Consider the following 15,825-nt stretch of genomic DNA (forward strand, 5'->3'; position numbering starts at 1 on the left):
TAAACTGGGCTTAAGTCTGACAAAATCTTAGTCTGATTCATCAGCTGGTTTCACTTTGTGGAAACTGTCTGACCATTAGGATTCATTTGCTTGACAGTAGGCGGGTACTTTTTTTATTTAACCAATTTGGTTATTTATTTATTATTTGGTTACTATTTGGGCGAGATGTATGCAATGTGACGGAACGCTCAGTGGTGTCCAAGTATGTGCTGGCTTCACAGCTCTTCGCTGATTGGACGCTGCGCAGTCTACAACTTCTGGGGTGCTTACAAACCGTCTAATGTATTCCGATTCCTGACCTAGTCACTGGAGAGAAAAGAAACTGAGTGGAGACAATAGATGGCACCAGCCTGGCTAACAAAATTTAGGAAAAATTTGAAAATAGCCCAGTTTTCTCCACCTCCATGTCATTGTAGTGTTCTGTTCTGTTCGGCTACATAACAATTCCAACCACACCTGTTTTCATCATTTCCCCACTGACGCACAACTCCGAGCGCACTGGGTACATGTGATTAGAAGAGACGAGGCGACAAATTCATGATTATTCCAAACAGCACATACATATGCAGTTTTCATTTTACCGCTGATCACATTTACTTCAGTTGGTTTGATCACAGTCGATCGGCAAGTCCAGTGTACTACACAAGAAGTTGTCATTGCATCTTTCCAAACGTCTTCCTGGTTTGTGACGTAAGCATGAATGGAGCCTATTATACCTAAGATAACAAGGACCTTTCATCTTCGGTTGTTGTTTTGTATGAATGAGTTAGTGTATTGATTTGTGATGGACTTTTTTGGTTTGGTTTCAGGTCGGGGTCAGGCGTAGACAGAGTGTGGTCTCCAACAGTGAGCGACGACGGAAAGATCAGCCCCTACACAGAACCAGACTCACAGGTAAGACTCTTATTAATAACAGAACTCAATAACACGGCAAAACACACAAAATAAGCCTTTATAAATGATTTGAACAGATCTATTGACTGTGAAGCTGCACTTTTTACTACAAATTGAAGTCATTCTACTGAAACAATACAAATAAAATAACAAAATCTAATTTCAATATGGTAAAAACCTGAAATTATTCAAATGAAATCCACGGCCCTCTATTTTCAATATGCTGTATTTCGATATTGATACTTTGCAGGTGATGTCGTCAACATTCGTCAACTAGCACTAACAAATCACTGTATCACCATATCACTGTATCACCGTATTGGAAACAATCTGCGTCCATACATGTCGTTTCTGTGTCCGCAATCCTTCCCTATCCTCACAGCTTTGAGCATATTTGTTTACGTTTTATACAAATGAAACTTAAAACCACATGGCTAATTTGCATAAACTAAGCGCTCAAAAAACAGCTCGCTATTGTGCGCTGATGTGGTTCAGCTTCTGTTGGACTAAAGGACACGACTCAGTGGAATATGAGTGTTCTTTCTGTGACAGAGGGATGTTCTGCTGATGGTGAGTCTGTTCTGTGTTTCTGTCGTGTTGGAGATGGTTCATGTGAAACTTTTTAGAGATTATACGTCTGCAGGTCGTACACACAGACACACGTTTATATGAATGGACATATACTGTATTCTAGCCTTTTAGCGTTTTGGCTTATAGACCTACATCAGTGTATCAGTGTTTTCAGGCGTCCACACGGTGCCGGATCAGATCTGTACTCAGATGAATTCATGGGAGCTGGAGGCACCAGATCGTTCCGTCTCTTGAGCCGTTTTCCATCCGATTAGTGTGGATTTCTTATTTCTTATTTTATTTATTTGTAAAGAGACAGTACATATTAATGAACATTAAAAATGTAAATATGCAAAGATTATAGCTAACGTGGCTAATTTCCATCTTCAGTCCCTCGGCAGGTTGATGTAAAATCATCTATAGGATGAGGAAAAATACAGCAACAATCACACAAAAGTACACAACACCAGCACACTCACTATACGTACAACACACTCACTATACACTCAATTAGTTTCAAATAGTTCATTTGAAGTTCAAAGTCAAAAGTTTAAGAATTAAACCAAGAGTTAAACCAAGAGTTAAACCAACAACCCCTCAAAATAAAAGAAAATATAAATTGGTAAATGGTGACATATTTGACCATTGAATAACCACTGTTTTAAAGCTTTAGAAAATGCTGCCAATGTTGGAAGAACACTGCATCTACATTGAAAACGACTCGAATATGTACTAGTGTGGACGTGGGCCTTAGACTTTCAGCTGAGCTTTATTATTTTTTATTTGACCATAAAGAGTTTGCAGCAACTACAACAGATGAGCTTATTTGTGTGTTTAAACAAGTCCTTCTCAAATAACAGTACAGTTTTTCAGTCCCTCTCGCTGTTTTTGTTGAAAATCAAACACCTAACCAGGACCACGAACGCTCCTATTGATCACAAACACCTGAAAATGTCTTGTTTAAATCCATTTTGTGCTTTTTCCACTTTTGCTTTTTTTTTTTTTTTACAATGTTTTTCTCAATGTTTGCTAATGTGTGCATTGCATCCCCATGGTAACTGGTGACATTCTGCCAATACACACATGTAGAACACCCCCAGCGTGACATCACTGCAAATCAATCAGTATCAATGCTATGTGAAAACAGACACCCCCCCGAGTTACAATAATCATGAGAAGATGCTGCAGATCCTGGCCAAGAAAAGCCATTGTATTGTTTTACTACTTTGGTATTTGAAATATCGTGTAGATTTGTGATTTTGTTTAGATAGAAAGAAGCAAAGCAGGTCTCCATTTTCATTGTTTTACTAGTGTCTTTTAAATTATAGAAGCCCATAATCAATAAGTCATTCTTAAATATCCATGAGTTTGAAAATGTGGGACCATCGCCTTTGTAACTAACAACGGAATGGGACAAAGTCTTAAAAAAGTTGCTGTTACTGTTGCTGATATCGAAAGCTGAACCCATGAATAGTGATGCGATCTTGAGCTTATATGTATTTAATTACAAAGGATTCCTGTACCACAGAAGATAACCACATCTGGGCCCGTGCTGACTTTCTCTTTTTTGGGCGTGCGTCTGTTTACATCACAAACAGAAACCATGGCGACAGGAAAACAGCGTATCCTTAAATTACCCGTTCAATAATGCCCCTTTCTCTTCACTGAGACTCTGAATAGTGTTCAATTGTTCCCGACTTGTACAAGCTGCCAAACTGACATTCAGGCGTGAGGAGCTCATGGACTTTCTCATCATCTCCTCTTCCTGTGGATGGACCAAGGAGAAAGTTATACAAGGATCATCACTGTGATTGTCTGTGATGTTTATTTACCTATTTTATTGTATTTTTTTTTTACTATTTATTCGCCTATTTAAACCCTCATAAGATCTTTTATTTAAACTCTACCTGACACGATCATTTCACAGATCAAGTTTGTTCATTAAGGTGCATCTTATTGTGATGGTGGATTGTTTATTTATGGCAGGGGTCGCCAAACTTTTCCCTCTGAGGGCCACATTATCGCTCCTGACTGTGATGGGGGCCGGGGTCGGGTCGGCCATATAACAGAATTCTTTGACTCTGACGACGCAGATTATATTCTTCGAAAACCGCCACACTTTCTTTACATACCAGACAAACTGCACGCTCCTTACACTGAACAAAACAATAATCTATCGTCCACTGTTCTTTGAAAACTCGGCACTTTCAACTTTTTGTACCTTGTATACCTTCAGTCAAACTTCAATTAATCAAGCAATCAAATTTATAGAGCACTTTTCATACAAAAATGCACCCCAAAACACCTTAACTGTGCTACAGGAGTCTGCGTGTGTGTTGACTGTCACTGTTTGATCTTGAGTTTCTCAGGTGACGAAATTCGGCAGCAAATGTAAACACGTCATATAATACTTTAAATATAAATACTTCATATAAATATCATTTTTTAATTGAAAAAATCATCAAAATACAAGATGCAGACGTGTTATTATTTGCCAAAAAGTAATAAAAAAAAGGCCATGACACTTTTGAGGATTGTCTTATAGGGGCTGGGGGCCGGTCAAAGGGATGTGGAGGGCCGGAGTCGGCCCGCGGGCCTTAGATTGATGAACCCTGGTTTATAGTAATGTATTTCCATAAATTACTAATGCATGCATAGCCATCAAGATAAAACTAACAACAACTAGCATTCTACTGGGCATGTCCTGATTACTGGACAAGAAAATATTTTATAATCAGATACAGAGAGCACACAGATGACATTTTGTTCAAATGCATGGGAAAAGTTGGTACAGGGCCTTAAAATACTTAACAAAATCAAATAGGGGTTCTTCAGAATGTATGATTTGATTAATAGTGTCATGTATGCACAGAAAGGACATGTGGAAATGCAGGGACAAAGCAGTCGTTGATATCTTGGACTTGTACTGGACATGTGGTCTTGTCCTGCTTTGTGCTGATGGTCGTCTCTGAGGGTGGGGGCCAAAGGCTGCAGCTCATGTGAGATGTTTCCACACATGAGGACTTCAGCACAAACAGAGCAGTGTTGTGTCCACACACGTCTCTGTGTCATCTGTGAGAGGACAGAGTGGGACACTTTTCAAGGGACATCATGTCTATGAAGAATTCCAATGTCTCGTGTGAGTTTCACTAAGCCAAAACTCAGGCCAAAACCATCATATAGTCACAGCGGATTACAACTCAACAGTCAGAGTGACTTCATCTGAATCTACTACCTCTGTCTATTGACAGATAAACACATTTATCATACCTTACTTTTAGTAGTAGTAGTAGTTTTTTATTTGGTCATTTTGCAGCACTACAAAACCAAACCAAACATAGACTGAAACCCCATGGATCATGACTGAAAGGGTTTAGACTGAAGTAAAAGTACTTATAAAACCAAACTCTACTAAACACTGACAGAATTCCAAGAAAGAAAAGCAGCATATGAACAGCAAATTTGCATTTACAATTTCACTCACAGAGGCCAAAATTTAAAACTGGGACGAAGTCGTGGACCAAACTAAGTATTTATTGAAAAATTTCAACAACATCTGCATGTTTTCTCTTCTTTCGAGATATGTAATGTTAAACCTTTTCATATTAAAATAAATGTTTAATAATAGTTTTGCTTAAACACTGAAGAAGAACAAGCAGAATATAAAATAACAACATTTTAAATAAATAATGTCTCTATAGTTTATCTGTAGCTGGCGGGCAGCTCTAATACATATTTGATCTGATCTTGCAGGCCAAATATAATTATATAATATATAATGATTACATAATTTATAATTACATAAATTTGGCCTCCGGGCCTGAGTTTGACATGTCTGGTTTAGACTGAAGTAAAAGAACTTCTAACGCCAAACCCTGTTAAACAATGACAGAATTCCAAGAAAGAAAAGCAGCGTATGAACAGCAAGTTTACATTTACTTATGACTTACTGTATACACGAGAGAGTCAAAATATAAATTAAGACAAACAAAATTTAATGCATAATTCATTCATTCCAGAGCTCTATATCTTTCAAAACAGAACACTTTATACTCTTTTTTAAAGGCTTCTACAGTGTTAGACTTTTGTAAAATCAATACATTTTTAAAACTTTACTTTACTCTACTTAAGTGGTTACTCAATTCTTGTCTATCACCAATTTCTTAGTAAGAAAAATAGACTTAAATATAATCACAAATGTTTATTATGGATGTTTTTATTAACCTTAAAAACCACATGTCTTTTGTGAGAGAGCCTGCATCTACAAACCTGCCTGAAACGTGGCCTAGAGGACGAGGGCTGACCTGCATGTCAACATGGAAATGTCATTGCTCTGGATAAAATGTTCCACCATATGGCATAAAAACCATCTATCTCTATGGAAAATATTTTCAGGTTTGGTTTGAACTTAATTTTTCCATTGACTCATGCAGTTAACCAAAAAGCTACACAGAGTTGCTTTAAAGTATCATTTGTCGTCTTTGAGTGCATTTGTCTTTCCTATCCATCCATTTAGTAAGTAACAAACATGCACTTTCTCAGTCCGATGTCCAGGTGTCATCCAGTTGTGGTCAGTGGTGGTTTGATGTCAGCGTGGATCAGGTTTCCTCTGATTAAAAGGGGGAATGCCAAAGTGCACATGAAAACCCCTTAGCTCTGCGTTAGCTCTGTGCTCTTGTTCAAACTCAGACACAGATGACAGACGAGATTTAGGCTGAAACCTGAGCAGACGAGGCCTTACACACCACTCACATTTACCCTTCTCCTGTAGCTCTCTGCTACAGACAGTCACGTACTTCATTTAGATTGTCTTAAAATGTGAAAAAGAGTCCATTTTAAAGTGTTTTGGTCCAAACTTATTCCACACTTCGGGTGTTTTCACACCAACAGCAGTTGGTGTGCACCAAACGTTCCATTCGAACCAAAAGTTCTTAGTTCGGTTCTTTTTACTGGTGTGAAAGCACCAATTGCACTTGGATCTGCACAAAATCAGGTGGCCTCAAAAAAGAGGTGGCCTCAGTCTACTTGACCAAATGCCAATGAATGAAACTCTGGTGCAGTCCTTCGAACTGGGGGCAGTAGGTCCAAACAAACTATTTCAAATGCATCATGCATCGCCCCAGGGATGAGCCCCCGCACCCCAGTTGAGGGGTTGGGTCCAGTCACCTGCACCCGCAGCTGGCGTCTGTATGTGTGTGAGTCTGAGATGGAGGCCAGCTCCTGCTTGGGGGGATAGGGACCAGCCCGCGCCCCCTGTACCCCACAGAGGTGCTCCGTGGCAAGGCCACCTTCCGAGAGGTCTGGCGTGTGGGAGAGGCTCAACATCCTCGAGCCATGTGTAGTGCGCAGAAGCTTTGGATATACGTCAATCTGACCAATTTTGGTTGGTTTGCAGGTGTGAAAGTGGACCACACTGGAGTCTATATGCGACATAATAACAATTTTATTGCCTGTTGTGGACCAAATAATCGATCTAGCGGTGTGAAAGTGTCCTTACTTTACACATTCTATTTATTCATGCAGTGAAGCTAACACTAACATGCAGTTCCTGATTATCAAATAATATAACACTTTCTAATAAGATGCAGATGGCACACAGTGAACTTATTTTGACCTCGAGAGCTGGATATACTGTATACTCAGGATCTGTACTGGGGCAAGACCATCGACTGTAAATAGACATAGTTCACAGTCGATGGAGCCTGAAGCGCACCCATGCTCACTTCCTATTTGGAAAACGGCGACTAGCAGGATTTTTTATATTCTATTTTACACAATTTCTGTTCACATGTCCTCCAGCACCTCCTCCTCCTGTATGATAAGCCCCATTCTCCCGGAGTCTGGTTTAATGAAGTGACTCTGAACGTGCGGCGTCAGTGCAGTTCAGGTGGTTCCTCAGAGGAGAGAGAAGGAGAGAGGAGAGAAAAGAGAGAAGGAGAGAGGAAACATCTGCCCCCTAAGGTCTTTTAAAGCACCGGGCCTCCTCTCTTTGTGTCCTGTTGAGAACAAAGAGGCCATAAAAGGATACTACCTCATCAAATGGATGGAGGAAACATATTTGGGAACAAAAAACAGGTTAAAGAGATATCAAGATGTCAGGAAAGTATTTTAAAAAACCCAACAGAATATCAGTATGGATAGTTTTGTCTTACATAGTGATTATAATGTTTCTAGACACATTTGACAAGATGAAAACTCAAACCCAACTTTTTAAATGGAAAAATACATTTATTTTTTCTCAAGATGTTTAAAGGTGTAACTTTTCTGGCAGGCTGCACTTGCTTGTCTCCATGGAGATTTCATTGCTGTGTCGGAAAGTTCCACAGTATGGCATTAAGCTTATCTATTTCCATGAAGACGAAGGAACTAGCATCACCAAACCAAACCAAGTTACAAGGCAGATCTGTGGAGTGGCCGTGTTCATAGTAAGAATGCAACTTTTTCAATTTTTTTTTGCAACTAAACACCTGAAATTGGGTAAAAATAAATAAGTTTAATACCATACTGTGAAGCATTAGGCAGTAACATCTCCATGGAGACAATCAGATGGTGGACCCTTGCCCAGAAAAGTGACATAGTGCACCTTTAGTGTGGACCCTTAGCAAAAACGTATATGATATGATAACTATTTGCAGTATCTTGTTGGCAAAATTATATGTTGTTGTGTTGCAATTCAAAAATCAGAGTAAAATTATAATTGGAAACTTAAAGGTTGTATGGAGGACTTTTTTTTTTTGTCAAAATTTCTCAGTAAAAGTTCAAAACAGCATAATAGAGATGCAGCAGCCTTGTAATTATGATGACCAAAAAAAACGTTAGCCAATAGATAACGAGATTGCCTGGATATCTATTGGCTCTTAGGTTGTTTCTAGCGTAACTGACATTCTGGCGCGCTGGGATTATGTGGTTTATGTACATCTCTCACGCATTCCACATACGCAAGACGCCGCTTTCATCGACGTCTCGACCAACGCATCGGTTCTTAGCGGCTTTTTCGAACTGTAGCTTCCTCACTGTTTGCGCAAAGTTTGTCGCAACGGTGGACGAGAATCCACGACCAGTTTGCCGTGAAAGAAAGTCCATTTTCGAGGTCGCTGAAAGAAGAAGAGAAGGGGAAAAGGAGCGAAGCCAAACTTAGGTGATTCTTGGAGATTCCTTCCAACGATGGCGCGACTGAAGCAGACCAAGGTTCTAAAGACTGACGCGTCGGTCGCTAAATGACTTCTGGACAGGAAACTCCAAGAATCACCTTAGTTTGGCTTCGCTTCTTATTCCCTTCTCTTCTTCTTTCAGCGACCTCGAAAATGGACTTTCTTTTACGGAAAACTGGTCGTGGATTCTCGTCCACCGTTGCGACAAACTTTGAGCAAACAATGAGGAAGCTACAGTTCGAAAAAGCCGCTAAGAACCGATGCATTGGTCGCTGAAAGAAGAAGAGAAGGGAATAAGAAGCGAAGCCAAACTAAGGTGATTCTTGGAGATTCCTTGCTGCGATGGCGTGCGCTGAAGCAGATGAAGGTTCTAAAGACTGATGCGTTGGTCGGTAAATGCCTTTTTTTTTTTACAGTTAGACATAAGGTTAAAGACGCTGTAACGGATTTTTGTCAGCATCCTAAATATTCACAGCAATTTAAGAGTTTATGAGTGTTTTTCATGACTTTCACAGACCAGTTTTGCCATTGAGGTAAAGGTACCAACAACTAGCATGCTAACTGTACACTTCCTGATTCTCGGACAGGAAAACACAACTCATTTTGACCTCTCCGTTTGATTCTTCCAGTGTTCCGGTTGACAGCCAGTTGACGTGTTTAAAGCAGTCCATAGGTCAACATATTTAAAAAATCGAGTTACCCCAAACGTAATAAAAAGCAATATTTAGTTTCTAGACGCAATTCTATAAGGCGGATATTCAGCGACTTAAACTAGGTCACATATAAACCTCATAAATCTGGTCACCGCGTTTCTCCGGCCAAAGTCTTGCGTTCAATTTCCGTTTTAATCAAGCGTTTGGTGTTCGAGTTGGAAACCCAGGATCACTTACGGGAATGAACGAGTCCCTGTGCAGGAAGTGACCAATGGAACCTGTTACTGTCACTGAAAACTTTGAATGTTAATAAAAAAATCTGTGGCGACTGTGATAAAAGTTCACCTGAACAGTTAAAAAAATGTGGAAAACAGAACTAGTGCGTTTTAGACAGTTTGCAGTGGTCCAGAGTTCTTCCTCACTGACCTTAAGCATTCAGAGCGTCCAAATTGTTCACCAAGAAGAGTTAATAAGCGCTTTTCACAACAGCTAACATGCTAATCTGTACTAGCTGACAATAAAACGCTTTAATCAGAGTCAAACAGTACAGTACAGTACAACGCCGACTTATTTTTAGTGCTGCCGACACCAATACTGGTATTGACAAAAGCTACGATACAGCAACATTTTGAGGTATCTGTAAGTACTCAGACAAAATTATTTTCCAGAAAGAATGCTAGTGCAAATGCTAAGAAGAGGAGGTTAAATGAGGGTGACCAGACAGACCCTATTTACCCAGGTTTATCCAAAACCATTGATTTGTCCCAGTTTTAGACACGAAATATCCCTGGTGTGCCTATTTCTGAGCAGTTTGATCCCTGCCAACTGTAAAGAGAGACGTACATTGTCATTTGTTTTAGTAAAATACAGAAAATCAGCTTAAAAATGACCAAAACACAATGAAAATGTGGCTATACTGATTCACCAAGTGCATAAAAATTAATGTACTAACTAATGTACTCGTTTCATAATTTTATTCCTACCAAATAGAGATGGGCATGATTAGTCGACTAATCGATAATTGATCATTAAGAATTTCGGTGATCACACTGATTTTTACAGATTTTATTCGACAAACCAAATAATAATTTCAAACAGGCTGATGTGGCTCTAGGTGATGGTTTATATGTTGTAAAGTTGAGTTTATTTATGCAGATTAGTAATAGTAATAATAATGATGATTATTTTAATATAAAAGCATGGTAAAACTTTATAATAACTACACCTTATTTAGCCTTAATAAAGCATGAACAAAGACTTAATTAATAATGATTCACACATAGTAACTACTTAATTACTACCTTAATTAGCACTTAACTTGCACTTACTTCGCCTGTGCTGTAAATAGTAACTCATAGGTATTTCTTACTTAATTACTCATGAACTAACATTTGCATATTTGCAAATGCATATTTAAGTTCACATTTGAGCATTTATTAATGATTAGTAAGTTATGAGAGAATGATTTACTAATAATGCAATGCAATGATAATTCAGGCAGCTGTTATCTGTTAGTTAAGTCTTTCTGAGAGTTTTTCTAAAGTGAAGACTAATTATGTTTTATTAAGCATTTGTTAAGGTTGGTCAAATTCCAGAGAAACAATAATGCATTACTAGTAAATCATTCTCTCATGGCTTACTAATCATTAATAAATGCTCAAATTTGTACTTAAATATACATTTACAAATGCACACACAAATGGTTAGTTCATGAGTAATTAAGTAAGAAATATATTTACAGCACAGGCGAATTAAGTGCAAGTTAAGTTCTAATTCAGGTAATAATTAAGTAGTTACTAAGTGTGAATCATTATTAATTAAGTCTTTGTTCATGCTTTATTAAGGCTAAATAAGGTGTAGTTATTATAAAATGTTACCAAAAGCATTAATGGTTAATTGAAAATTGATCATTAGTTCTACTGACAATTGAAAATTTTATTTCATGCCCATCGCTAGTACCAGCCACCCCAAACTGAGAGTGTACCAGTTATTTTGTTTTTGAAATTCAGGTCAACCTAGACGTAGAAAAATAAAAGTGCTTAAATCAGCACATTTTATATTTGACTCTTAACACTTAAAGAATAAAAGAGATTTTGAGGATTATAGTTATTTATTGCTTGTGCTCTAACAAAACTGAATAGCCTCACTCTACTTCTCCACACTATGCGGTATCGGATTGATATCAGTGAGTACGCTAAAGCCAAGTATCGGTATCTGTTTAAGAATGGCATCAGAACAGCTCTACTTATTTTGACCTCAAGAGCTGCTTATACAACATATCTGCTCTGGGACAAGACACATTTTCTCAAATCCGTGGAAAAAAAATGGGGCGCAGACTGTACAAACATTGGAACAACTAGATACTTGCTCCGTCTAGTCGTCTTGGCTTTAAATGCTTTTCTGCTGTATTTGCTATCACATCAAACTTAAAATAGAGATCATCAAGGAGCTCAACCGTGACAGTTTAAGCTGAGCAAAAATATTGACTCAGTTTCGTGTTACTGTCTTTAAGTGCAAGCCAGTGGGAGAGGAGCTTCACGGAGCCAAGTACTATCCACTCACAGCACAGAGCTCCCTTCACTCAACGCATCAGCACCGGAGCGGCCTTTGTTTCTAATGGAACTTTGATGAGGTGTAATCGCTATCTTAGTCACCTCATGATGTAGGCTGAGCGTGTTTTAATGACTCAATGAACTTCCCTTTCAAACACGGTCACTGGGAGGTGAACACGCGTTTGGCTGGGTGGTTCAGACTTTTATTTTGTTGATATGCAAATTTGGGAACTTGAAGGAGTGAAGAAGGTAGAAAAGATGCAGTTGTGTAGAGCTTTGGAATTATATTTATAACTGATACATTAATAGTAGGGCCCAAGTGATATGGATTTTTTTGCAGCTGATATGATACCGATAAAACAGGAGTTGAAGGTGCCGATAACCAATATAAAAGCCAATATATTTAGTGATATAAAAATTCACTGTAAATGTTCAACTGATGATAAAACTAAAACTGGTTGCACTGGATTTTAAATCTGGGTTTGTTTAGGCGACATTTATTATTATTCTGCCTCTTTATAGTCATATTTAAAGGTTGTAGGTCAGCCTAATGGCATTTTTGCATCACATTCTAGCCAGTAAAGAAAGTAAACTATCGCTGTCAGACTTGAGCGGTAAATGCGTGCACGCCACGGTAATTAATTATGCGTAAATGTCGATCGTTTACACCTCTATTCACAGCTCATTTACATATCACAAGAAAACAGACTGTTAATGTGTGGGAACTACAGCAGCTAAGAGCTAAACAATGAGAAAGAACCAAAAGTAGTTTCAAAACTGACACATTTTCAACATTCATCACTCACACAGGCTCCTCTCAGATCACAAGTCTTCACAAATAAGTGTCCTTTTAATCCTGACTCAAAGCAAAGATGCATAAAAATAATGTCCTCTCTTCTCTGCACTCGCACTTCGATGAAAACAAGCAGCAGCCTAAACTCTGCTGAAGTTCACTTTTATTTATAGTCAGGATCTTGGATCAGACTCAAGAGTGTTTAAAAGCGCCTCAGTGTTGCACAGTGTAAAATAAATAAGTGCACGTGAGTGATGTGACTCTGGGGGTGCGTTCAGGGGCAGTATGGCGTGAAATACAAATTCCTCCTCAGATAAATACTGATGCAGCACATATTAGGACATTTATCTGCCTGTAAATTGGATTAAATGGGCATAATATAGAGACTCCAAGCTTTATAAGGAGGTATAACATGCCCACGTGGACTATCGACCCATATTGGCAAGATTTAGGCCTATATGTCTTCAAGTGCCTATTTCGGCTGATAATATTGGCTAATCTATATATCGGTCTGGCCTTAATTAATTAATAGGTCCACATTGTACAAAAATGCAGCCAAATTTGAAGACACAAAAGCAAAAAAACATCTGTAATTGCGATGAAGCTGTTATGAAAACACAGTGACAGTTTTCAGAATAAATGAAAGCGTATAAGATGTTTTCCTTATCATTTACCTTCTTTTAAAATGTGCCGTGCCTGATTTTTACTGTGGGGAAAAAAAAAAGAAAAGTGAAAAACAGCTGTTTGGCCACTTTTATGGAGGTTAACAGTTCGAATCCCAACATAACACATTGGTTGGCGATGCTTTTCCAGCCCCCGCAGATGAATGCTGTCGTTGTGTCCTCGGGCAAGACACTTAACCCCCTCGCCACCGGTACATGACTATATGTGCGAGTGGGCGGGCGGCTCCTTGATGTAAAGCGCTTTGATCCCGCGGATGAATGCTGCCGCTGTGTCCTCGGGCAAGACACTCAACCCCGTCGCCACTGGTGTAAGAATACGTGGGTGAGCGGTCTCTTGATGTGAAGCGCTTTGAGTGTTCGAGCACTATATAAAAGCGTGACCCTTGGGCATTTTTTACCAACTAGCATGCTAATGTGCACTTCCTGATTATCTAAAAATATCTGGCTTCATATTTTGACCTCAAGAGCTGGTTATACAACATGTCGAGACACATTTTGGTCAGAATCATGGGAAAAATATAATATGATTTGGCCCTTGGGAAAAAAAGAGAAAAAAAAAAGCTGTATTTTTCCATTTCGAAAGTTGGGTTTGAGTGTTTGAATGTGACAGAAGAAACAGCATTCTAACCATTATGTAAGACAATACTATCCATGTTGGCATTCAGAGTCGGGTTTTGAAAAATACTTTCTTGACACTGCTCAGTGGCAGCTTCGAGTTGGTAGGAATGGCCCCTCGCCGCTCGGTCAGTGTTGGACTTTGGCACTCGTCTCCAAATGCCATTCAGATCTGCTCCCCTGTTATTAAAGTCATATCTGCCGTGGCCTCACACTTGTGGAAAAATCTCTGCGCGGAAGCTGAAATATGTGGAGCAGCGAGGGCCACTCTCTCCAAACTGAACTGGATTGGAATTGACAGAGCGAGTCCTTGTATAACTCCCATGGTTTAATTCCCGCAAAACATTAAGCTAAAGAAGGCAGGGAAGGACTATAACTTTTCGGTTGGGGCTCCATCACCTGCTTGTTTCTATGGAGATGTCATTGCTCTTCTTTGAATGTCCCATAATTTGACATTAAACAGCTCTACCTTACATAAATTCAATTACAAGTGATTTTATAGCTCAAAAATACAGACATTCTGACTGTGAGCGGGGTCTCCTCTCCACAGATCTGACCTGTAACTTAACCTGGTTTGGTCTCCATGAAGACAGAAAGTTTTAATGCCATACTGTGAAATGTTTCAGGCAAAGCAATAACATTTCCATGGTTTTAGTCCTGGTTTAGTCCTGGTTTAGACCTGGTTTAGATCTAGTTTAGACCTTGTTTTAGTCCTGGTTTAGATCTAGTTTAGATCTAGTTTAGACCTGGTTTTAGTCCTGGTTTAGACCTGATTTTAGACCTGTTTTAGACCAGGTTTAGATCTAGTTTACACCTGGTTTTAGTCGTGGTTTAGTTGTGGTTTAGTCCTAGTTTAGACCTGGTTTCGTTTCCGGCAATGAGTGGAATTGCGGGGAAAAAAAAAGAAAAAAAAAAAAGGGGGATATAGCTCAAAATGTGAAAACAGGAAAATACTGCCGTGTAATCCATTTATTTCAACAAAGTAACTGTAATCTAATTACCACTCACTGAAACAGTAACTGTAACTGAACATAGTTACTCATAATTTGTACTCTGGTACATGTAATTTGTTACTCCCCAACACTGCCGATAAGGTCTGCTAATGTTTTTGGGCCAGTTCTGATTATTATCCCTAAATTTCATAATTCAATTGACTAAAAACTCACTCACAGCCCATTTTTAAGCACAAACCACAAAAGCTTATTCCTTAGGCAGCTGGTCAGTGTTGGGACGTAACTCACATGTACGAAAATACATATTCAGAATACTAATTTTGAGTAACTATTCTGGTACAGTTACTTTTTCATTTGGTAGTAATATTATTGTTATTTTCCTAAATTAATAGGATTACATGGCAACACTTTAGCATGTAATTTTGGCTTTGTACTGCAAGTTATTAGTGAGATTAGTGAGGGTGTGTGCATTTTTATCCTTCTCAAATTAGACACAAGTTCATGCATGACAAACAGAGCAACAGAAATAACACTTGGAATTATATGTAGGGGCTTTTGTGTGTGTTTTTTCAGGATAATACAATGCAACTTGGCGTAAAAGTATTATAAATATTCAGATTACAGTACTCTGGTTGGCCCATGTAACAGAAAATGTGAAAAAATACAGTTTAATTTGGGTCTTTGGTATTTTGTAACTAAGTACACTGCACAAAGTATTCCTCCCAACGCTGCCAATAGCCGTTACGCTAAAAGATAATCGTAACATCCACCTGATAATGCGGCAGATTAGCGTCGTTTTACTGTCAAAACATTCATAAATCCATGCACTTTAATGCATACCCCGAGCCTTAACAGCCTGTGCCTAATGTTGTGGTGTTGACAGGGGTTTGAGCGCGCCCACTTTCCCTAAGCCCCCGTCAAAGTACCGTACAAAGTAGTTTTTAGACCCGTGACCCGTGGC

General features: G+C 38.9%; 1 protein-coding gene across 1 annotated transcript in view; it reads left to right on the top strand.

Annotated features, from left to right (window-relative positions):
• pdlim4 (PDZ and LIM domain 4) overlaps positions 1-15,825 on the top strand; it is a 175,602-nt gene that overhangs the window by 88,530 nt on the left and 71,247 nt on the right. Inside the window, exon 3 of the mRNA XM_020917906.2 lies at positions 810-894. Coding sequence (XP_020773565.1) covers positions 810-894 — 85 coding nt within the window. The remainder of the gene's footprint in view (positions 1-809; positions 895-15,825) is intronic.

The sequence above is a fragment of the Boleophthalmus pectinirostris genome, unplaced genomic scaffold (genome assembly GCF_026225935.1).
Source record: "Boleophthalmus pectinirostris isolate CB_2022bp ecotype Guang Dong unplaced genomic scaffold, ASM2622593v1 HiC_scaffold_12, whole genome shotgun sequence".
NCBI classification, from domain to species: domain Eukaryota; kingdom Metazoa; phylum Chordata; class Actinopteri; order Gobiiformes; family Gobiidae; genus Boleophthalmus; species Boleophthalmus pectinirostris.